Source organism: Natrix helvetica, assembly GCF_964273705.1.
Source record: "Natrix helvetica genome assembly, chromosome: 7".
Classification (NCBI taxonomy): domain Eukaryota; kingdom Metazoa; phylum Chordata; class Lepidosauria; order Squamata; family Natricidae; genus Natrix; species Natrix helvetica.
This window is the reverse complement of record NC_138558.1, coordinates 14,032,569-14,050,372: the sequence shown is the minus strand read 5'-3', so window position 1 is coordinate 14,050,372 and position 17,804 is coordinate 14,032,569. Positions and strand designations below refer to the sequence as shown.

At 44.0% G+C, this 17,804-nt stretch overlaps 1 protein-coding gene across 1 annotated transcript; it reads left to right on the top strand.

The window, feature by feature from the left end:
- The first annotated feature begins 1,732 nt into the window (after positions 1 to 1,732).
- On the top strand, positions 1,733 to 16,955 carry HSD17B11 (hydroxysteroid 17-beta dehydrogenase 11). The gene is made up of 7 exons (XM_081960194.1): positions 1,733 to 2,040; positions 8,078 to 8,185; positions 9,680 to 9,811; positions 12,611 to 12,717; positions 14,965 to 15,102; positions 16,421 to 16,537; positions 16,705 to 16,955. Exons 1-7 carry the CDS (start codon positions 1,831 to 1,833, stop codon positions 16,778 to 16,780), a joined length of 888 nt encoding a protein of 295 aa, XP_081816320.1. The 5' UTR covers positions 1,733 to 1,830; the 3' UTR covers positions 16,781 to 16,955.
- Positions 16,956 to 17,804: the final 849 nt, after the last annotated feature.

Sequence of the window (17,804 nt, the reverse complement as noted above, 5' to 3'; positions counted from 1 at the left end):
CAGATCAAACTACTTGAAGAGGAAGGCGTACAAAAATGAGTTAGGGCAGGGTGAAATCATGATTGTGTCATACCAGAAGGGAGGGAATTGGAGCTTTGTAGCTTTGAATCTGACCCAGAAATCTAATGGTAACCAAGGCAGTGAGGAGAGGGAGGAAGAGGAGCTTCCAGGGAAATGGCTGCCGGTCTCTGAGCTCCGTGCGACGGGGGGGGGGTGCCCCCGGCCCTCTTTCCATCTGGAGAGCCGAGGATTAAGAGCAGCGACCACCCTGGCTTTCCATACAGCCTAATTTGGCTTTCCAGGGTGGTCAAATTGCCAGGAGGAGAAGAAGTTTGTTCCACCTTGTCCCAGCTGGAGCCGAGATCGGCAGAGATGATCGGAGCTCCAGGCTGGAGGATGTGGAACCTGGCCTGCTGACTCCTTTTAACATCCATGGCACCCTGGCCCTGGTTGCATCGCTTCCAGCATATATTTGAGATCGGATTTGCTCCAGCTGCGGGAGTCCCCCCTCTCGCAGATATGGCCCTTCGCCCTCTCAAGGGCCCACCTTAATGACGGGTTTGTTAACCCCGAGAGGTGGAGGAAGCGAAGACTCAGGGGGTTTTTAATTGTACAGTATATTTTTTACCTCCTCCGTCTACGTTTATGTCTACGTCTACGTTTCTGTCTATGTATTTGTATATGGTTTTAACATGACTGTACACCGCCCCGAGTCCTGCCAAGGAAAGGGTGCGGTCTAGAAATAAAATTTATTATTATTATTTATTATTCAGAATCATTATTCTGCAGGGGCAGGGCTGATCTGCTAGTAGACAAAGTGCTTCCTTCTGAATCAGTTTTCAGTTCCAAATTGTGGATATTTGCTAAAGCACAGCAATTTTGGAATGATTTTTCGTCGTCATTGCTGCTCCATCCAGATCCTGATGGCCTCTAAGAACATTTAAAGGGCAAAAATTCTGTGGTGATTCTATATTACCGTTATGACTAGCTGTCATTATTAACCTTTTCTTTTATCCGTTTGATTAATCCTGTTTTACAGACAGCTGCCATCTCTCCATTTTACGCAAATACATTCTGTTGGGTTTATTTATTTATTCATTTGTTTATATCCTGCCTTTTATTATTTTAAAAAATAGCTCGAGGCGGCAAACATATAGAACTCCTTCCTCCTTCTATTGCAATGCCCTGCATTAAAAAAAAGCATCTCCTTTATTTAAAAAATCCTAAATATACTACTATTCAGTTTTACTCAACAGTTGCTACTCCTTCTAATGCAAAAACTATGGTGCAGCTATTCTGGATATTTTTAATGGAAGAAAGAATGGAAAAATCGAATAATACTTCCCCCCCAAAAAAATAAGACAGGGTCTTATTTTCTTTTGACACCCACCCCCCCGAAATAAGCACTTGGCCTTATTTTTGGGGAGGTCTTATTATTTTTGAGGTGCAGGTGGCAGACAGTGTGGTCAGCTCATGACTGCTGCTGTTTTGCAATATTTTTGGAAAGGGCTTATTTTTCTGCATGCACTCAAAAGCGCAATTGGGCTTATTATCCAGGGAGGTCTTATTTTCGGGGAAACAGGGTATTATGTATCCTATAAAAATTCTCTGGGTCAGAACTGCTGGAAAAAAAAATGACACCTCTCTGCCAACATGCTGGTTATCAAACCTTAAAGAGCCAGTCTATTTACTCTCCTGTTTCATTTTCTAAATGGATTTGCATAGGGTGGAGTTTTGCAGAACTGTAGTTAGCAGTTGAACAGCCACCTGCACATTTTTCCAAAGTCCTTCCAACAGTCTGTCAAATCACATTTGCAGACGAAAGCAAGAATGCATCCTATACTCCAATTCCTCTGGTTTGTAGTCTTTGCAACCTTTTGCTATATTGAAGCTTTAGTCAAATGTTTTATTCCTGTGAAGAGAAAATCTATAGCTGGTGAAATTGTCCTTATCACTGGAGCGGCATGCGGCATTGGAAAATTCACAGCCCTTGAATTTGCCAAACAGAGAAGCCGACTGGTTCTCTGGGACATAAACAAGGTAAGGCAATTCTTCTACTTTAGAATTAGTGAATTAACAAGATAAGAAAAAAGGGGGGTGGGAGGGAGGGAGAGAAAGAATAATAAGCAAAAGGCTCACAGACGTTCCTGGAAATCAATCTAAAGATATCTGTGGGACAAGTTCCAATGGAAATACAGTACGCTTTGGAAAATAAGAAAGCAGCTTGTAGAAATAAATGGTGTGTAATACTTGTTTTATTTCAAACTTGAAATAAACAGCATAAAACATGTATTCAGCACAGGTTAGTAAAAAGTGTACATCAAGTGACCATCCTCACATTAATCAGCACTAGGGAAAGTGTCAGGTTGCTTTGTGTTTTATAAAACCCATCTGTTCAATCTAGCCGGCCTGGCCTAATTCCTAATTCCCAATTTTAGCTCCTCAAGCCTGCATTTTTTAAAATTTTCTAGGGGTATACTTTTAGTTGTTTTTTAATTTAATTTTTAATTTTTACTTTTTGTACAGTTGTATGAGGTTTAATTCGTTTTTAAGGGTATGGGATATTCGTCTTTTGTATTCGTTTTAATGACACACCTGTACACCGCCCCGAGTCCCTTCGGGGAGAGGGGGCGGTCTAGAAATATTGAAAATAAATAAAATAAAAAAGCCTGGAAGGGAGGATGGGAATTGTAAAAATAATGGAGAGACCCTACAAAAAGGGCCCAAAAAACTTTAATTGATGCTCCATCACTGGAGGCCTTTAAGAAGAGTCTGGAGACTGAAACTTACAATAAGGAGAATCTATATTTAATTATTCATGTATTAACTGCAGCTAGAATTGTATTTGCACAACATTGGGAAAGCAAAGAGATTCCTACCGACGAGAAGGTGATTAGGAAAATACTGGAATGTGCAGAAATGAATAGATTAACATTAGCAATTAAGGAAAAAGAACAAACTGATTATTATATGATATGGGAAGTGTTTTACCAATGGTTAGAGAATAAAAAAGGAAATTGGAAATAAGAGGCAAAGAAAAAAAGAAAGTGAAAAGAAGAAAATATATTAAGATAGAAATGAGAATAAAATGGTAATTGTTAGTATTAGTATGATGAGAATAACTATGTTTAATGTTACTATGGTTTTTTTATTGGAAAATATGTTAACGGAGGAAAGGAAGAGCATTGCAATGTTTAATTGTTCAATATATTACCCTGTTTCTCTGAAAATAAGATACCCCGCCCCGGATAATAAGCCCAACCGGGCTTTTGAATGCATGCGCTAAAATAAGCCCTCCCCTGAAAATAAGCCCTCCCTGAAAATATTGCAACACAGCAGCAACCATGAGGTGACCACACTCGCTGCCTCCTGCACCTAAATAATAATAAGACCTCCCCGAAAATAAGGCCGTGCTTTTTTTGGAGTGGGGGGGGGGTTCAAAAGAAAATAAGACCCTGTCTTATCTTTGGGAAAACACAGTATAATTTGTGGAAGGATGTTGCACAGAAATATTTGTACTCAAGACAACACACTGCTTAAGAAAAGATGGAATGTTTATATTTAAAATTTGGAAAACTAAATAAAAAAAACTTTTTTTTAAAAAAAAGAAGAGACTGGACAGTCACTTGTCAGAAATTGTATCTGAGCTCTAAAGGTCTCTTCCAATTCTGTTATTCTGTTATTACATGCAATGAAGACTTTGAATCAGCTCATCCAGTGCTAATGTAACCTTTGTCCATATTCAACAAAACATTTCTGTGGTAGTCTCAGATTTCTGATTTTAATTCTTTCCATCAGGAGTGTCAAACATGTTGTCGTCACGTGACATATCGTGACTTTTCTCCCCTTTGCTAAACCGGGGTTGGGCGTGGCCAACGCGTGACGCATCCAGCTCGCAGGCCACGAGTTTGACACCCCTGCTTTACATGAATCAGTGTGTTTGTGTTGTTGCATTTGTTTGTACGCAATCTTTTTTTCTAAAGCAAAACAATGAATTTACGTTCAAACATAAAGTGCACCCAAGCTCCTCCTTTCAGATATTTCACAAGGCTGTGGAAGTACAGATAGTCCTCCACTTAACAACCACAATTAAGTCCAACATTTACGTTGCTAAGTGAGACATGGGTTAAGTGAGCTTTGTCCCACATGAAGACTTTTCTTGCCACATTTGTTAAATGAATGACTCCAGCTGTTAAATTAGTCACGGTAGTTTAGTGAATCTAGTTTCCCCCTTGACTGTGCTTGCAGGAGGCTACAAAAGGGGATCACAGGACCCAGGACACTGAAACCGTCATAAGCCTGAGTCAGTTGTCCAGCCGACACAAATGTAAATCACATGACTTGGGGACACAGCTACAGTCATAAGTGTGAAAAATGGTCCTAAGTCCTAATGGCAATGCTCCGGTTGCCGGCATGCCGTATAGTAGTCCGTGTGTGTGCGCAGTGCACTGTAAAATGTTATGCGCATGCACGATGAACAATGTACATTGAACTGCGCATGTGTGCACAGTGTGCATCTGGTACCGCATGAAGCAAACCGGTAGTAAAACTGGTAGCAACCCACCATGGGTGGGTTCTGGATCCCGTCGCAACCAGTACGCTGCGACAGGGCCGGGCGTCCACCATGTGCATGTGTGCTGCGTGTTCATGCGCACCCACCGCCCGTGATGCTCCAGCTGCTCAGTGGAGGGTCGCGCAGATGCCATATGCTCCATGCGTGTGCGCAAATGACCCGGTGGGGTCAAACACAGGTAAGGAGGGCAATTGGTCGGGTGGGCCCTCCGACGCACCGTACCGGAACGGTGCCTGCTGCTCCCAGCAGGCACCAGTACGCCCATACCGGGGCGTACCAGCCGGAACCCACCACTGCATACGACCCTATTTAAAAGTTAGGAAGGGGAGAGGAGTGGGGAGGTGCTACAGCATCCTCCCCCTATACATTCTTAAATCTAACCACAGGAATGATGCAACACACACACACACACACACAGCTTAGCTTTTTGAAGATGATTGGCTACTTGCAGGCGCTAACTTTATTGTTTTAACATCATCTTTTTCTTCAGCAAATAAATTCCAAATAAAGGAACGAAGGAAGCTTTTCGTACAGCTACAGAATGTTTGTGCATACGTATATGTTTATGCGCACAAGAATACATGTATTTGTATAAATCGTTTGAAGGCAAATTTTGTGGTCGGTTGTTCTTTCGTGGTAGCACTGGGAATGTTGTATAAAACATGAAATACAGGGCGGAAAAGATAGTTGATATGCGGGTGGTTTGCTGAGGAGTAAATGGGGGTGGGATTCAGCCAGTTCAGACCAGTTTGGGCGAAACAGATGCTAATTTTGCATCTGGTTTGCCGAACTGGTTGTTGAGAGGACCAGCTGGCCCCGCCCACCCCTCCCTGGAGTCTCCACGTGGCCCGTTAATCATGCCAGATAAATACAGGGCCTGCGCATAGGCTCTGGGAGGGCGAATAAATTAGCCCGGGGGAGGCCATTTTTGCCCTCCCGGATGCTCGATGAAAGGCTCTGGAGTCTGGGGAGGGTGATAACGACACCACCCTCCAGCCATGAGGAGGCCGAGTAGGCCACACCACCCATGGCCACACCCAGCAACTGGGCAGAGAACCAGCTGCTAAAAATTTTCGATCCCACCCCTGGGAGCAAAGGGAGTCAAGATCATTTCTACAACTGTGCAATCAAAGCCCTGGCCTTTTGGAGATGGGGTTTCAGATAGGTCAGGGGTGTCAAACTCAAGATCTGGCCATGGGGCTGCCCTGGAAACACTGAAGGACCACCCGTGGTGACTCTGCAAGTGAAACAGAGCTTGAGAGGGCTGCACGCAGCTCCGTTTTTGCTGACAGTGGGCTGCAGGAGGCCATCATGGCTGGAAATGGGGCCCAGGAGGTGCATGTCGTCGTCCCCCCAGTTCCATTTTCACTGGCCATGGGCCCCCAAGGTCTAATACAACTGATGCAGCCCATTTTTGGTCTCAGAAGGCTTCAGGGATACCTGCTAGGCCCAAATCTGGGTGTGGGGAGAGTGCAGAGGGTCGTGCGCGTTTGCGGGGGAATCGCAGCGGCATGTATGCTTGCGCAGGGGGCTGGGGCACATTGCACTATGAAGGTGAGCACGCGAGCAGAAAAAGGTCAGTCATCACCGATCTAGAGTCTTCAGTTTGAGCAGAGGGATTGGAGGTCTGAGATCCCTTTCAACTCTATTATTCTATGTTCTAACCTGAAAGGTGTCTCCACCTCGAAGTCAAATATTACCTTCTAGAACTACTGATTAGTGGGCTGTAAAAAGCCTGAGAAAAGAAATCATTTAGATAATGTAGCATTCAACGAGCAAGAGGTGTTAATTAAATAGATTAATTACATACATGAGTCCCTTGCTTCCTGCTACATCCTTAGCAAAGAACACTTAGAATGCCTTGTGTTGTTCAAGTTTATCAACTAGTTTGAGGCATTCCAAGATTACAATCACACTGAAACAGGAAACAAATGATTTTATTGATGGTACTTTTTATTACTGATCTCAAGGGATGACCCAGTTCATTCCAATAGAGGCCAGGCACATCTGTGGAAACTTGAGATGAGTCTCGATGCTCCATACATTTGTATAGGATTTTATAGGGGTTCGTGCTAAGACTTCGTGATCCTAAATCCACAAAACCACACCCCTTCCGGTCCGCGGAAAAAAACCCTCTACGGAACCGTTCCCTGATGGCCAAAAGGTTGGGGCACCATTGCTCTAAATCATCCTTCTATCTTACATTCTCTATTTCCAAGACACAATGCATCCCTTGGTGAAAACGGGACATACATAGTGGCCAACAGAATGGGACCTTTAGGCTCCTACCATTGGCCGCGCCCAGTTCTCCTTCAGCCACCCGCCTCAGCCCATTCACAGTCAGCTTTCCTCCTCTGCTGGCCCTCCCCTGGCGATTCTCCCTGGACAATGGGCCTCTGGCCCTCCACTCAGCCCATTCACCAAGACACCGTTTGTTCCGGGTGGTTCGCTCCGTGAGAAAAGAAGCCGCCAGCCAATTGGGTAGCAAGCGGCAATGATAGTGCTGCGAGGGGTGTCCGAGGGGGCTGGGAGGATGATGTTATTGGTGACAGGTTACAGAGGGGAACAAGATCTGGGGTGTGGGGGCAGGCAAACGCTGCCTGTGCATAGCTTGTAGTGCTGCTGGGGCGGAACATTGGACAGGGAGAATCGCCGGGGGAAGGCCAGCAGAGGAGGAAAGCTGGTTCTGAATGGGCTAAGGCAGGTGGCTGGAGGCAAAATAGCAATAGCACTTAGACTTATATTCCGCTTCATAGTGCTTTTACAGCCCTCTCTAAGCGGTTTACAGAGTCAGCCTATTGCCCCCAACAATCTGGGTCCTCATTTTACCCACCTCGGAAGGATGGAAGGCTGAGTCAACCTTGAGCCTGGTGAGATTTGAACTGCAGCTGAAGCAGCTTACAATACTGCACTCTAACCACTGTGCCACCTCAGCTCTTAAAATGGTGGGAACCTAATGGTCCTAGACATGTGGACATCTAGTTCCGACTACTCCTTGGACAGGGTAAAGTGGACATGGCTCTCCCATTGATTCAATTAACAGTCTTGTGTCAAACTCAAGGCCTGCGGGCTGGATCCAGCCCCTGGGGTGCTTAGATCTGGCTCGCGGAGCCGCCCTGGAAACAGTGAAGAACTGGCCCATAATGCCTCTGAAAATGGAGCTCGGGAGAACTGTGTGTGGGCTGCAGGACATTGAGCTGGCCACGCCCACCCCAGCCACGTCCACTCGGCCCTCTGAGGTCAAACACAACCTTGATGTGACCCTCAATGAAATCAAGTTTGACATCTCTGGTCTAGTCCATGTAGAAGGAAGCATCCTTTCACAGAAGCCAATCCGTGACTCTTCAGAATATCTGTCTTGGTTTGATCATACATGAACTTTAAATTCTCGAACTATAATCTTGCTGACACTGTAGTAACCTTTACCACCTTCTTTGATTCAGTAATATTTTGTTGGCAGAACACAGAAAAATGAATGATATTTATTCTTTCTTCTGTTTGTAGAGTGGCCTAGAGGAAATCGCTGAAGACTGCAGAAAGCTGGAAGTCGAAGTATATCCTTATGTGGTGGACTGTAGTTCGAGAGAGGAAATCTACAGTGCGGCTGAGAAAGTAAGGATTCTGTACAGTGAATGTGTGTCTTCTTTCCCTGGTTTTTATAAAGTTTTGAAAAACAAGCTTTAAGAGCAAGATTATCACATTCTAATGAGCTTAGTGACTGCTTTTTTTCCCTTCCTATTCAGTATGATATAGTTCTTATGTTACATATAATAGTTTTCCAAATTGGGTGTTGGTATTTTTTTCATTTCTTGATATATAGCTATATCGGTACTTGACTTACAACAGATCATTCATATTTACAACAGCGTTGAAAAATATGACTTATGACCAGTGGTGGGATTCAGCCAGTTTGTACCCCTTCGGGAGAAAGTTGTACGAACTTTCTGAGCAGTTTGGTGAACTGGTTGTTGGAGGAAATCATTAGGGCAGAGAACCGGTTGTTAAATTATTTGAATTCCAACGCTGCTTATATGTCCATTTTTCACACTGACAACATGGGTAGCATCCCCCATGCTCATATGATCCAAATTCAAATGCTTGGCAACTGATCCATACTTATGACCGTTGCCGTGTCCCAAGGTCATGGGAGTCACCTTTTGACAAGCAAAATCAATGGGGAAGCCAGATTCACTTAACAACTGCATCACTAACTCATCAACTGCAGCGATTCACTTAACAACTATGGCAAGAAAGGTCGTAAAATGGGGCAAAATTAACAACAAATGTCTCAATTGACAACAGAAATTTGGGGCTCGATTGTGGTCATACGTTGAGGACTATCTGTATAGATTTATTTATTTAAGCCCATCTCACCTAGAAATGCTCCTGTGTTTGCTTTCCATGTCATATGCTTGCTTGTTAATTTGAAGTGTTGTTAATTGCGAAGTCGTGTCTGACCCATCGCGACCCCAAGGACAAGGTTCCTCCAGGCCTTCCTGTCCTCTACCATCCTCTGGAGTCCATTTAAGCTCACGCCGACTGCTTCAGTGACTCCATCCAGCCACCTCATTCTCTGTCGTCCCCTTCTTCTTTTGCCCTCAATCCTTCCCAGCATTAGACTCTTCTGCAGGGAGTCCTTTCTTCTCATTAGGTGGCCAAAGTATTTGAGTTTCCTCTTCAGGATCTGGCCTTCTAAAGAGCAGTCAGGGTTGATCTCCTCTAGGACTGACCGGTTTGATCGCCTTGCAGTCCAAGGGATTTGCAAGTGTACTTTAGTTCAACTCTGGCCAGGAGCCAACAAAATTTTAAAACAAAAACAAAGTTTCTTCATGTAATTGTTGTATGTATATAGGCTGATTGCGTCACTTGCCCCCTAAATCAGCCTATCCAGATGTGTCGAGACTTCAGCTCCCAAAACTCTAGTGTTGACATACTAAATTACAGCACATCTGTAGAATGCCAAGCCTGATCTTGTAAATGTGCTTTTTTTTTTCCTTTTAAAATATTCAGTCTCTCCACGGTCTATTTGGCAGCACGAAAAAAAAAGGAAGAAAACCAAATTTAACCAGTGCAGAGTTTAATCATTTCTGTTTCTTAACTTTAAAGGTAAAAAAAGATGTTGGAGATGTTACTCTTTTAGTGAATAATGCTGGTGTGGCAGTAACAGGAGATCTGCTTTCCATCCAGGACAAGCAAGTACAAAAAGTATATGATGTCAATGTTCTAGCTCATTACTGGGTAAGTATCACTGAGAACTTAAAATTTAACTATTCAGTTAATATTAGGAATACAGTGCTCAAGCTTAATTGAGCTTACAGTACCTCAAACAGTGACGTGCGGTGAGGTTTATGGCTGGTGAGGCACTGACACAGTGGTGGGTTTCAAATTTTTTTAGACTTGTGGACTTCAACTCCCAGAATTCCACAGCCGGGCATGCTCAGTTCCGATTTAAAGCGACAGCATTTGTTTTTCTCCTTTGCGCCCTCTACTATGATGCAGGAGAACTGCGTGCCTCACCTACGTCAGGAATTTTTAGGCTTTTAACCCTTGCTTAATGCTGCTCGAGTGATCATAAAACGCCTAAAGTCAGACTAGATGAGGCATGCAGTTCTCCTGCCTCACAGTAGAGGGCGCTTTTTTAGAGGCTTTTTTTAAACAGTTAAGCAGAGTCATCCACGGTGAGGCAGCAACTAGCTCAGCTTTTTCCTTTTACATTTTTTTTCTTTTCATGATGAGAGCGGTGAGGCTGTGCCTCCCCTGCCTCCCTTGACTGCACGTCTCTGACCTCAGAGTACCTTAAAGTGTGATCATAACTAAAATATATATTGGGGAAGGTTAGAATGAGATTCATCTGCCAGCAAAACCAGTTTCTGCTACCTGCTTAAAAATATTTCACATGAAGTATTACTATCACTTTATAAAGTCTTGATATGACCACACTTGGAATACTGCATCCAGTTTTTGGTCAAGGTGATTAGCGGGCTGGAAGCTAAAACATATGAAGAAGGCTTGCAGGAATTGGATATGTCTAGTCCGATGAAGAGAAGGACTAAGGGCAGTGGTGAGTGGCAGTGGTGGGTTGCTATTTGTTTTACTACTGGTTTACTCATGTGTGAGCGCGCAACACTTCCCTGCATGTGTAGAAGCTTCTGTGCAAAGAATCCGGGTGGGTGGGCGGAGCCTCCCGCCACTGCCACTACCGGTTCGCCTGATCCAAGCCGAACTGGTAGCAACCCACCTCTGATTAGGGGAGACATGATAGCAGTGTTCCAGTATTTTAGGGGCTGCCGCAAAGATCGGGGAGGGGGAGGTGTCAACCTATTTTCCAAAGTACCAGAAGGCAGGATAAGAAGCAATGGATGGAACCTAACCAAGTAGAGACCATTTTTTTTATTTTAAAACTGTATACTGTTCATTCCCATTAGTGGTCCTGCACATATATTTTGCAAGCGTAATAAAAAAAAGTTATTAGATCTTTGCTCCAAAACTCAGGTAAAGTTTTTTTTTAACTCTCTAAAAAGTCTCAGTAAAAAAAAAACTGTTTTGAGTGGCTTCTGCAAGAAGCAGACCTTTTTAACAGTAATTTCCACAATGAAAGTCCCATTGAGTTATACATGTCCATAATGGGATTAACAAATAGACTCCTTAAAGATCTAAGCATATGAGGGAGCATGTATAGGCATAAAAAATCCAGCAAGTAATTTGGGCTCAAGTCACATAAAGCTTTATATACCCTAATGCAGACCCTGGACCACATCCAACCCTTCGGCTGTCCCTGACCAGCCAGTGTGCGGTCAATCGGAAATTAGAAATCTAATAGCAATAGCACTTAGACTTGAAGGCCCATCCATCGTCTGTATTACCACCCGTTAAGCCAGGGATGTCAAACTGGTAGCCCATGGACCGGATGTTCACGTCCACCCCAGATCCATGAAGGGGGTAAATGTCGCAAAAGTCACGTGGTGGCAACATGACGCGGCGTGTTTGACACCTGTGCTTTAGGCCAATGGCTGTATCCAGTCTCTTTTTGAGGACTGTCTCAAAGATCTCCCTGTACTATTCTAACCTTGAGATTATTATGGTGGCCTCATTGTACAAAAACCGAGCGAGAAGTCCTAATATAACTAAAACTCAAATCCAGATCATTCCAGATCGATTATTCTCAAAGAAATAGCCTATGGCTAAGGTTAAATATTTCCTATTGCTAATAAACGAGAATATTTGTAGCACAGGGTTGAAATGCGGGGTCCTTGATGCTCTTTGAGGTTATTTTCTTGCAGATGTTTCATTACCCAAACGACCGTATTTTTCGGAGTATAAGACACACCTTCCCCCCCCTAAAAGAGTGTGGAAATGTTGGTGCATCTTATAGACCAAATACAACCATTTTTGGCCTCCTGAAGCCCCATCCCTGCGTCCCATTTTTGCAAAAAATGGGCCATTTCTGTGAAAAAAAGGCCCATTTTCCACCTTTTTTTTTTTTTTTTGCAAAAACTGGGCCATTTCTGTGAAAAAAAGGCCCATTTTCCACCCTTTTTTTTGCAAAAAATGGGCCATTTCTGTGAAAAAAGGGCCCATTTTCCACCTCTTTTTTTTTTTGCAAAAACTGGTACATTTTTGCCTTCCCCCAGCCCTGCTGAAGCCTGCAGAGTGCTCCTGGGGGCTGGGAGGACAAAAAAATTTTTTTTTCTTACTTACCTCTTCAAAATCTTGGTGCGTCTTATACACCGGTGCGTTTTATACTCCGAAAAATACGGTAGGTAACATCATCAGTGCTAGTCAGTCCAATTACCAAATATGAAAAAAAATAATATATTTAAGAAAGTTAATTCATATGCATTCATCAATGCTCCTGTATCACATTACTATTATGTTCACACTGCTTCCAATGATTATTGGAGGGGGAGAAATCATCTAATTATAAATAGCATGCACGTGAATTATTCAGTTTAAGAATATGTGTGCTTTTGAATGAAAAAATACAGAAATGTAACCTTAAGGTATTTTTTTTGGTCGCATATGAAATCTTCATTACAGACAATAAAAGCTTTCCTGCCAGCTATGATGAAAAATAACCACGGTCATATTATCAGCATTGCATCCGTTGGTGGATTTGTGTCAGTTCCTTTTCTGTTCACTTATTGGTAAGTATAAGAGTCGTGTGTTTTTTTTTCTATTGAAATCTAAAAGGACCATATTTTTCGGCGTATAAGACGCACCAGAGTATAAGACGCACCAAGGTTTTGAAGAGGCAAATTTTTTAAAAAAGTTTTTGCACTCTGCAGAACTCCCAAAAATGGCCCGTTTTTCGTGAAAATGGGCCCATATTTTAAAAACATAAAAGGCATGAATAGCCTTTAGGAGGCTTACAGAGTGCTCCTGGGGGCTGGGGGGGGGCAAAATTGAACAAAAAACAGCCCGGCTTTTGCTCAATTCTGCCCTCCCCAACCCCCAGGAGCTCTCTGAAAGCCTCCTACAGGCTCTGCACGGCCATTTTGGTGAAGGGGGCGGGGTTTCAGGAAGCAAAAAAAGCTGTATTCAGTGTATAAGATACACCCAGATTTTCAGCCTCTTTTTTGAGGGGAAAAGGTGCATCTGATACCCTGAAAAATACGGTAGTTTGCTTTGGAAGCAAAATGCCCTTAAGAGAAAGGCAGATAAGTTTTTTTAGGAACAGTGTCAATATTCATATGGCTCATTTGCGCCATTTTTGGGTCAATGCTAGTTCAGAGAATAGAATTGGGAGCAAATTGTACTGACCTCCCTCTGACGTGCAGGAAATGCTGGCATAATAGCAGACTAATAAAACAGGATTCTGTAATGGGGGTATTTATATGGGGTCACATTTATGACAGTTGCGGTGTCCTGGGGTCAGGCGATCCCCTTTGCGAACATCTGACAAGCCAAGTCAATGGGGAAACCAGATTCATTCAGCAACCGTGTTACTCATTTAACAACTGCAGCGATTCACTTAACAAACGTGTCAAGAAAAGTTGTAAAATGGGGCAAAACTCACTTGACAAACGTCTCAGTTAGCAGCATAAATTATTCTGGGCGACATTGCGATCATACATTGAGGACTACCTGTAGATTATAAACAGAGATTAAACCCCACACCCTTCTGGCACTGAAGAAATGACCTAGCTGGGTAATGAAACATCTTATTAAGAGCCGTGGTGGGGCAGCAGTCAGAATGCAGTACTGCAGGCTACTTCTGCTGACTGCCCGCTGCCAGCAGTTCGACACTTCAATTCTTCCCGGCTCAAGGTTGACTCAGCCTTCCATTTTTCTGAGGTCGGTAAAATGAGGAGGCAGATTGTTGCGGGCAATAGGCTGACTCTATAAAACCGCTTAGAGAGGGCTGTAAAAGCACTGTGAAGCGGTATATAAGTCTACGTGCTATTGCTATCTTCAAGAAAACAGCCAAGCTCAGGGAGCACCGAGGACTCCACGGTTCAACCCAGAACTACATATATTTTCTTTTACTGCTGACGTTCATGAGAAAAGAAAGCCATGAGATCAGAGTTGCATAAAACTCTGTCAATATTATGTTGCTTCACTTTATAAGATTGTTTATAAGCCTCTTGAAGGGCTTATTGCATTTGTCTAAGTCCGTGATGGTGGTTATACGTTCCCACTCTGCATATCAGACACAGATCAAGCCAGACTTCCAGAACATAAAGTTCTACATTGCATGGGAGCAAATTATTTGAGGGACTGCCTTACCCCAATTATATCCACCCATCCCATCAGGTCCAGCAGGAAGGACAACATGTTTCTGGTCCCATAAGCCACAGAGTTTCATTTGGTGGGGAACCCACCCCTTGGAGCAGGGGTGTCAAACTCAAGGATCCGGCCCATGGGGTTCTTCGATCTGGCCCATAGGGCCGCCCTGGAAACAGCAAAGGACCGGCCTCTGCCAGCGAAAATGGACCGCGAGAGGGTTATGAGCCCCCTCTCCCCCAAGCTCTGTTTTCGCTGGCAGAGGTTGCAGGAAGCAATCGCAGCAGAAAACAGAGCTCGGGAGTCCATTTTCACTGGCCAAGTGTTCAGGCCACCATACGCATCCCCGACACGAGTGACGTCGAGCTGGCCATGCCCCCCAACTACCCCAACTCAAGGTCAAACACAACCCTGATGTGACCCTCAAGGAAATTGAGTTTGACACCCCTACTTTGGAATATCATTTCCCCCGAGGTGAGGTTGGCCCCAATTCTGCCAGCTTTCTGGAAAACCCTCAGAATACGGGGCCTGGGCAGCCCACGAAGGGCCTGTATGGGTTTAATTGCATTCTTTCCTGTCTTTTTGTTGTTACAGTTTTGAATTGGTTTTAACTGCTTTAATAGAAGGATTAAGGTTCTTTTCTCCCCTCATTCTCCTCTCCTGTTTAGCTCCAGCAAGTTTGCTGTCATAGGGTTTCACAATGGCTTTACCAAAGAACTATCTGTTTTGGGAAAAGATGGGATCAAGACTACGTGCGTGTGTCCATTTTTTGTAAACACGGGGCTTGTAGAAAACCCACGGTCAAGGTAAGAGACAAGATGGGTCTAGTTAGCATAGAACAGTTCCCCAATCTTGGTGACATGTGTCTGTGGAGATTCTCGATCCTCCAAGTCATGGTTGTCCCAAAGGTGCTTTTTCAAGAGGTAGTTGGGCTTCCTGGTTTTTCTCTGAAGACATTTCGCTTCTCATCCAAGAAGCTTCCTCAGCTCTGATTGGATGGTGGGGAACGGAAGGATTTATACTCCTTGCAGACAGCTGGTCATTTGCATTCCTTTTAGAGAATCCTCTGGAGGTTTATCTGTGTCCTCAGGGTCACCTGAGTGGTGCAAATGGGTGTGGCACCTTCTTGGAACTGTTGAGAGGCATTAAGACATATGGAGGTCAACTTCAACATGCTGGCTGCGGAATTCTGGGAGTTGAAGTCCAGCTGTCCAGTTGCCAAGAACTGGTTTAGATGCACATTGCTAATCATTTGAAACCCAACAGAATCTGGAGAGCATATTTTGGGCGTTTCTCCCAAAATGGCTTCCATGGGAAAGAGTAGCTAGGTCAAAACCTCAGTGACCACAGGAAAGTTGATGAACTTTTCCCTAACCCTGGCCAGAAGCTTCTTCCCTCCATCTTGCAACTTTATTTTTCTGGACAATGTATGCAGACCTCTGAACCAGATGCTGGACTGCCATTCTCTCTCCCTTCCCCCTTCCCCCCCCCCTCTTTCATAAATGCTTTCAGGGCCAAAAGTATTCCTATAAAAAAAAAGATAAGTTATTGTGGCGGCTGCAAAAAAAGGAACTGGTGTTCTTGCACCTTTGGGGTCATGGGTTTGTCACCACCGTATTTGAGCAGATAGAATCAGTATCGCTGATAACTGTTGTCAGGGGTGGGCTTCAAACATTTTCGCAAGGGTTTCTCTGCCCGGTTGCTGGGTGGGCGTGGCCTTGGTAGGCGTGGCCCAGTTGGCCTCCTGCACCACGGTGATGGGAGTTTTTGCCCTCCCGAGACTGCCAAGACTTTTCTCGAGCTTCCAGAAGGCCGAAAACAGGCCGTTTCTGGCCTTCCCGAACTTCTGGTAGGCCTGTTTTTCGCCGTCCCCGAGTCTCCGCGCATGCCCTGCACTTACTCTATCTGCATCCAAAACGGGCCGCATGGAGACTCCTGGGAGGGGAGGGATGGCGGGGCGGGGCCAGCCAGGAATGGGATTTGGGGGGGTTCTCCGAATTGCACAGAATCATAGTTAGAGGGTCTCCCGAACCCATTGCGAACCCCCGGCAGCCCAGTCACTTCTTTGAAAATATAATGAATTAATAGCTCACCATTAATAACATCAACAATTATAAATTCCAGCATAATACCTGTTTTGAAACCTGAGGCAGTTGCAAAGAGGATCATGGATGGGATACTCTGCAATCAAAAGAAGATCGTTATCCCATCCTCTGTTGCAATATTCCCTGTGATGGAAACGTACGTATGCAGAGTGTTTAAAGTCTGAATTTCTGCACTGACAATTAGATTTAAAATACATGTTGCAGCATATCAGAAAAAAAAAACCAAGCAATGACATCAAGGTCTTGCATTGAAGTAGATGTTGAGATCTTTATTTAATTTTCTTGGTTTTTTTCCCCCCCCAGAATTCTTCCTGAGCGGGCTATGGTGGCTCTTGAAAAGTTTCTAAAGATCAGATTTGATGTGAAGAAACAAGAATGACTCAAAGTATCAAAGCTTTTCAAATGTTAAATCATGTGCAACCACATTTCTAATATCTTGGTTTTATATTCCTTATGCAAACTGCAAAAGCTCTACTCTTCACAAATCTATATTAACATATCAAATACTGGTGTGAGTTTATTTCTTCCTCACAATAAAGAACACATAAATGTAATTGGATTTTTTAAAAGTATTTTCTGAAAGAAAACTGAAGAGCTCTAAATTCTGTGTGATCTTGTTTCCTGTTTGCTTTACTTATTTGATCTCATGTGTGTTTTAAGGAAATTAATTGGCACAATATCTCAGAAGTAGTGTTGTGGCCCGCCAGTGGCCAGGGGAGCTGGCAGCAGATTCGGACAGTGAGGAGGTTGGGGAGGAACATGGGCCAGTTGTGGAGTCTGGGGAAGGCTCTGATGAGGGCTCTGTGTCGGAGGCAGAGAGAGGGCCAGAGCCGTATGCCAGTTATCAGCTGTCTTCAGAGTCAGACAGCAGTGAGGCAGACAAACAGCTGGAGCCTGTTCCCAGTGTGCGCATGTGCAGAGTTGCCAGACGAAGGGAACAGCTAAAGAACAGGGGTTGACTTGGGAGTACGGCCACAGGTGGACGATGAATGGGCCCTCCCAGAGGAAATAAAAGAGGAGCTAAAGGGGAGTGAAGTTTGCAAGAGATAATTAGTTCGCTTAATTGGTTTATGACTCTCTGAGAATCCTTGCCAAGTTTTGCAGATATCGGCCTGTCAGCTCTCCAAACGAGATAAGGTCAGTGACTGTAAATCCTCCCTCGAAAGACGTTGCTGGATGTGAATGAACAGAATTCCCAGTAAATTAATAAAAGGGTTTTTTGTCGGGACAAGAAGTTTGCTTCATGCTCTTGGGAAGCCTCGGTCAGAACAAGAAGTTGGGAGCAACATGTTGAAATTGTTAAGAATAGAAACCATCCTCTGAAGAAAAACTAAATTGGAATGGCAGGCAGAAAAAGATATGGAAGCAAGACATACAAATATTGGCCTGAACACCAGATAGCT

Excerpts from the sequence above, each read along its gene's own strand:
- HSD17B11 (XM_081960194.1), top strand. The coding sequence starts at position 1,831 with ATGCATCCTATACTCCAATTCCTCTGGTTTGTAGTCTTTGCAACCTTT. Across the intron at positions 2,041-8,077 it reads TTCTCTGGGACATAAACAAG|AGTGGCCTAGAGGAAATCGC; the intron begins GTAAGGCAATTC and ends TTCTGTTTGTAG. Across the intron at positions 12,718-14,964 it reads CCTTTTCTGTTCACTTATTG|CTCCAGCAAGTTTGCTGTCA; the intron begins GTAAGTATAAGA and ends TCTCCTGTTTAG.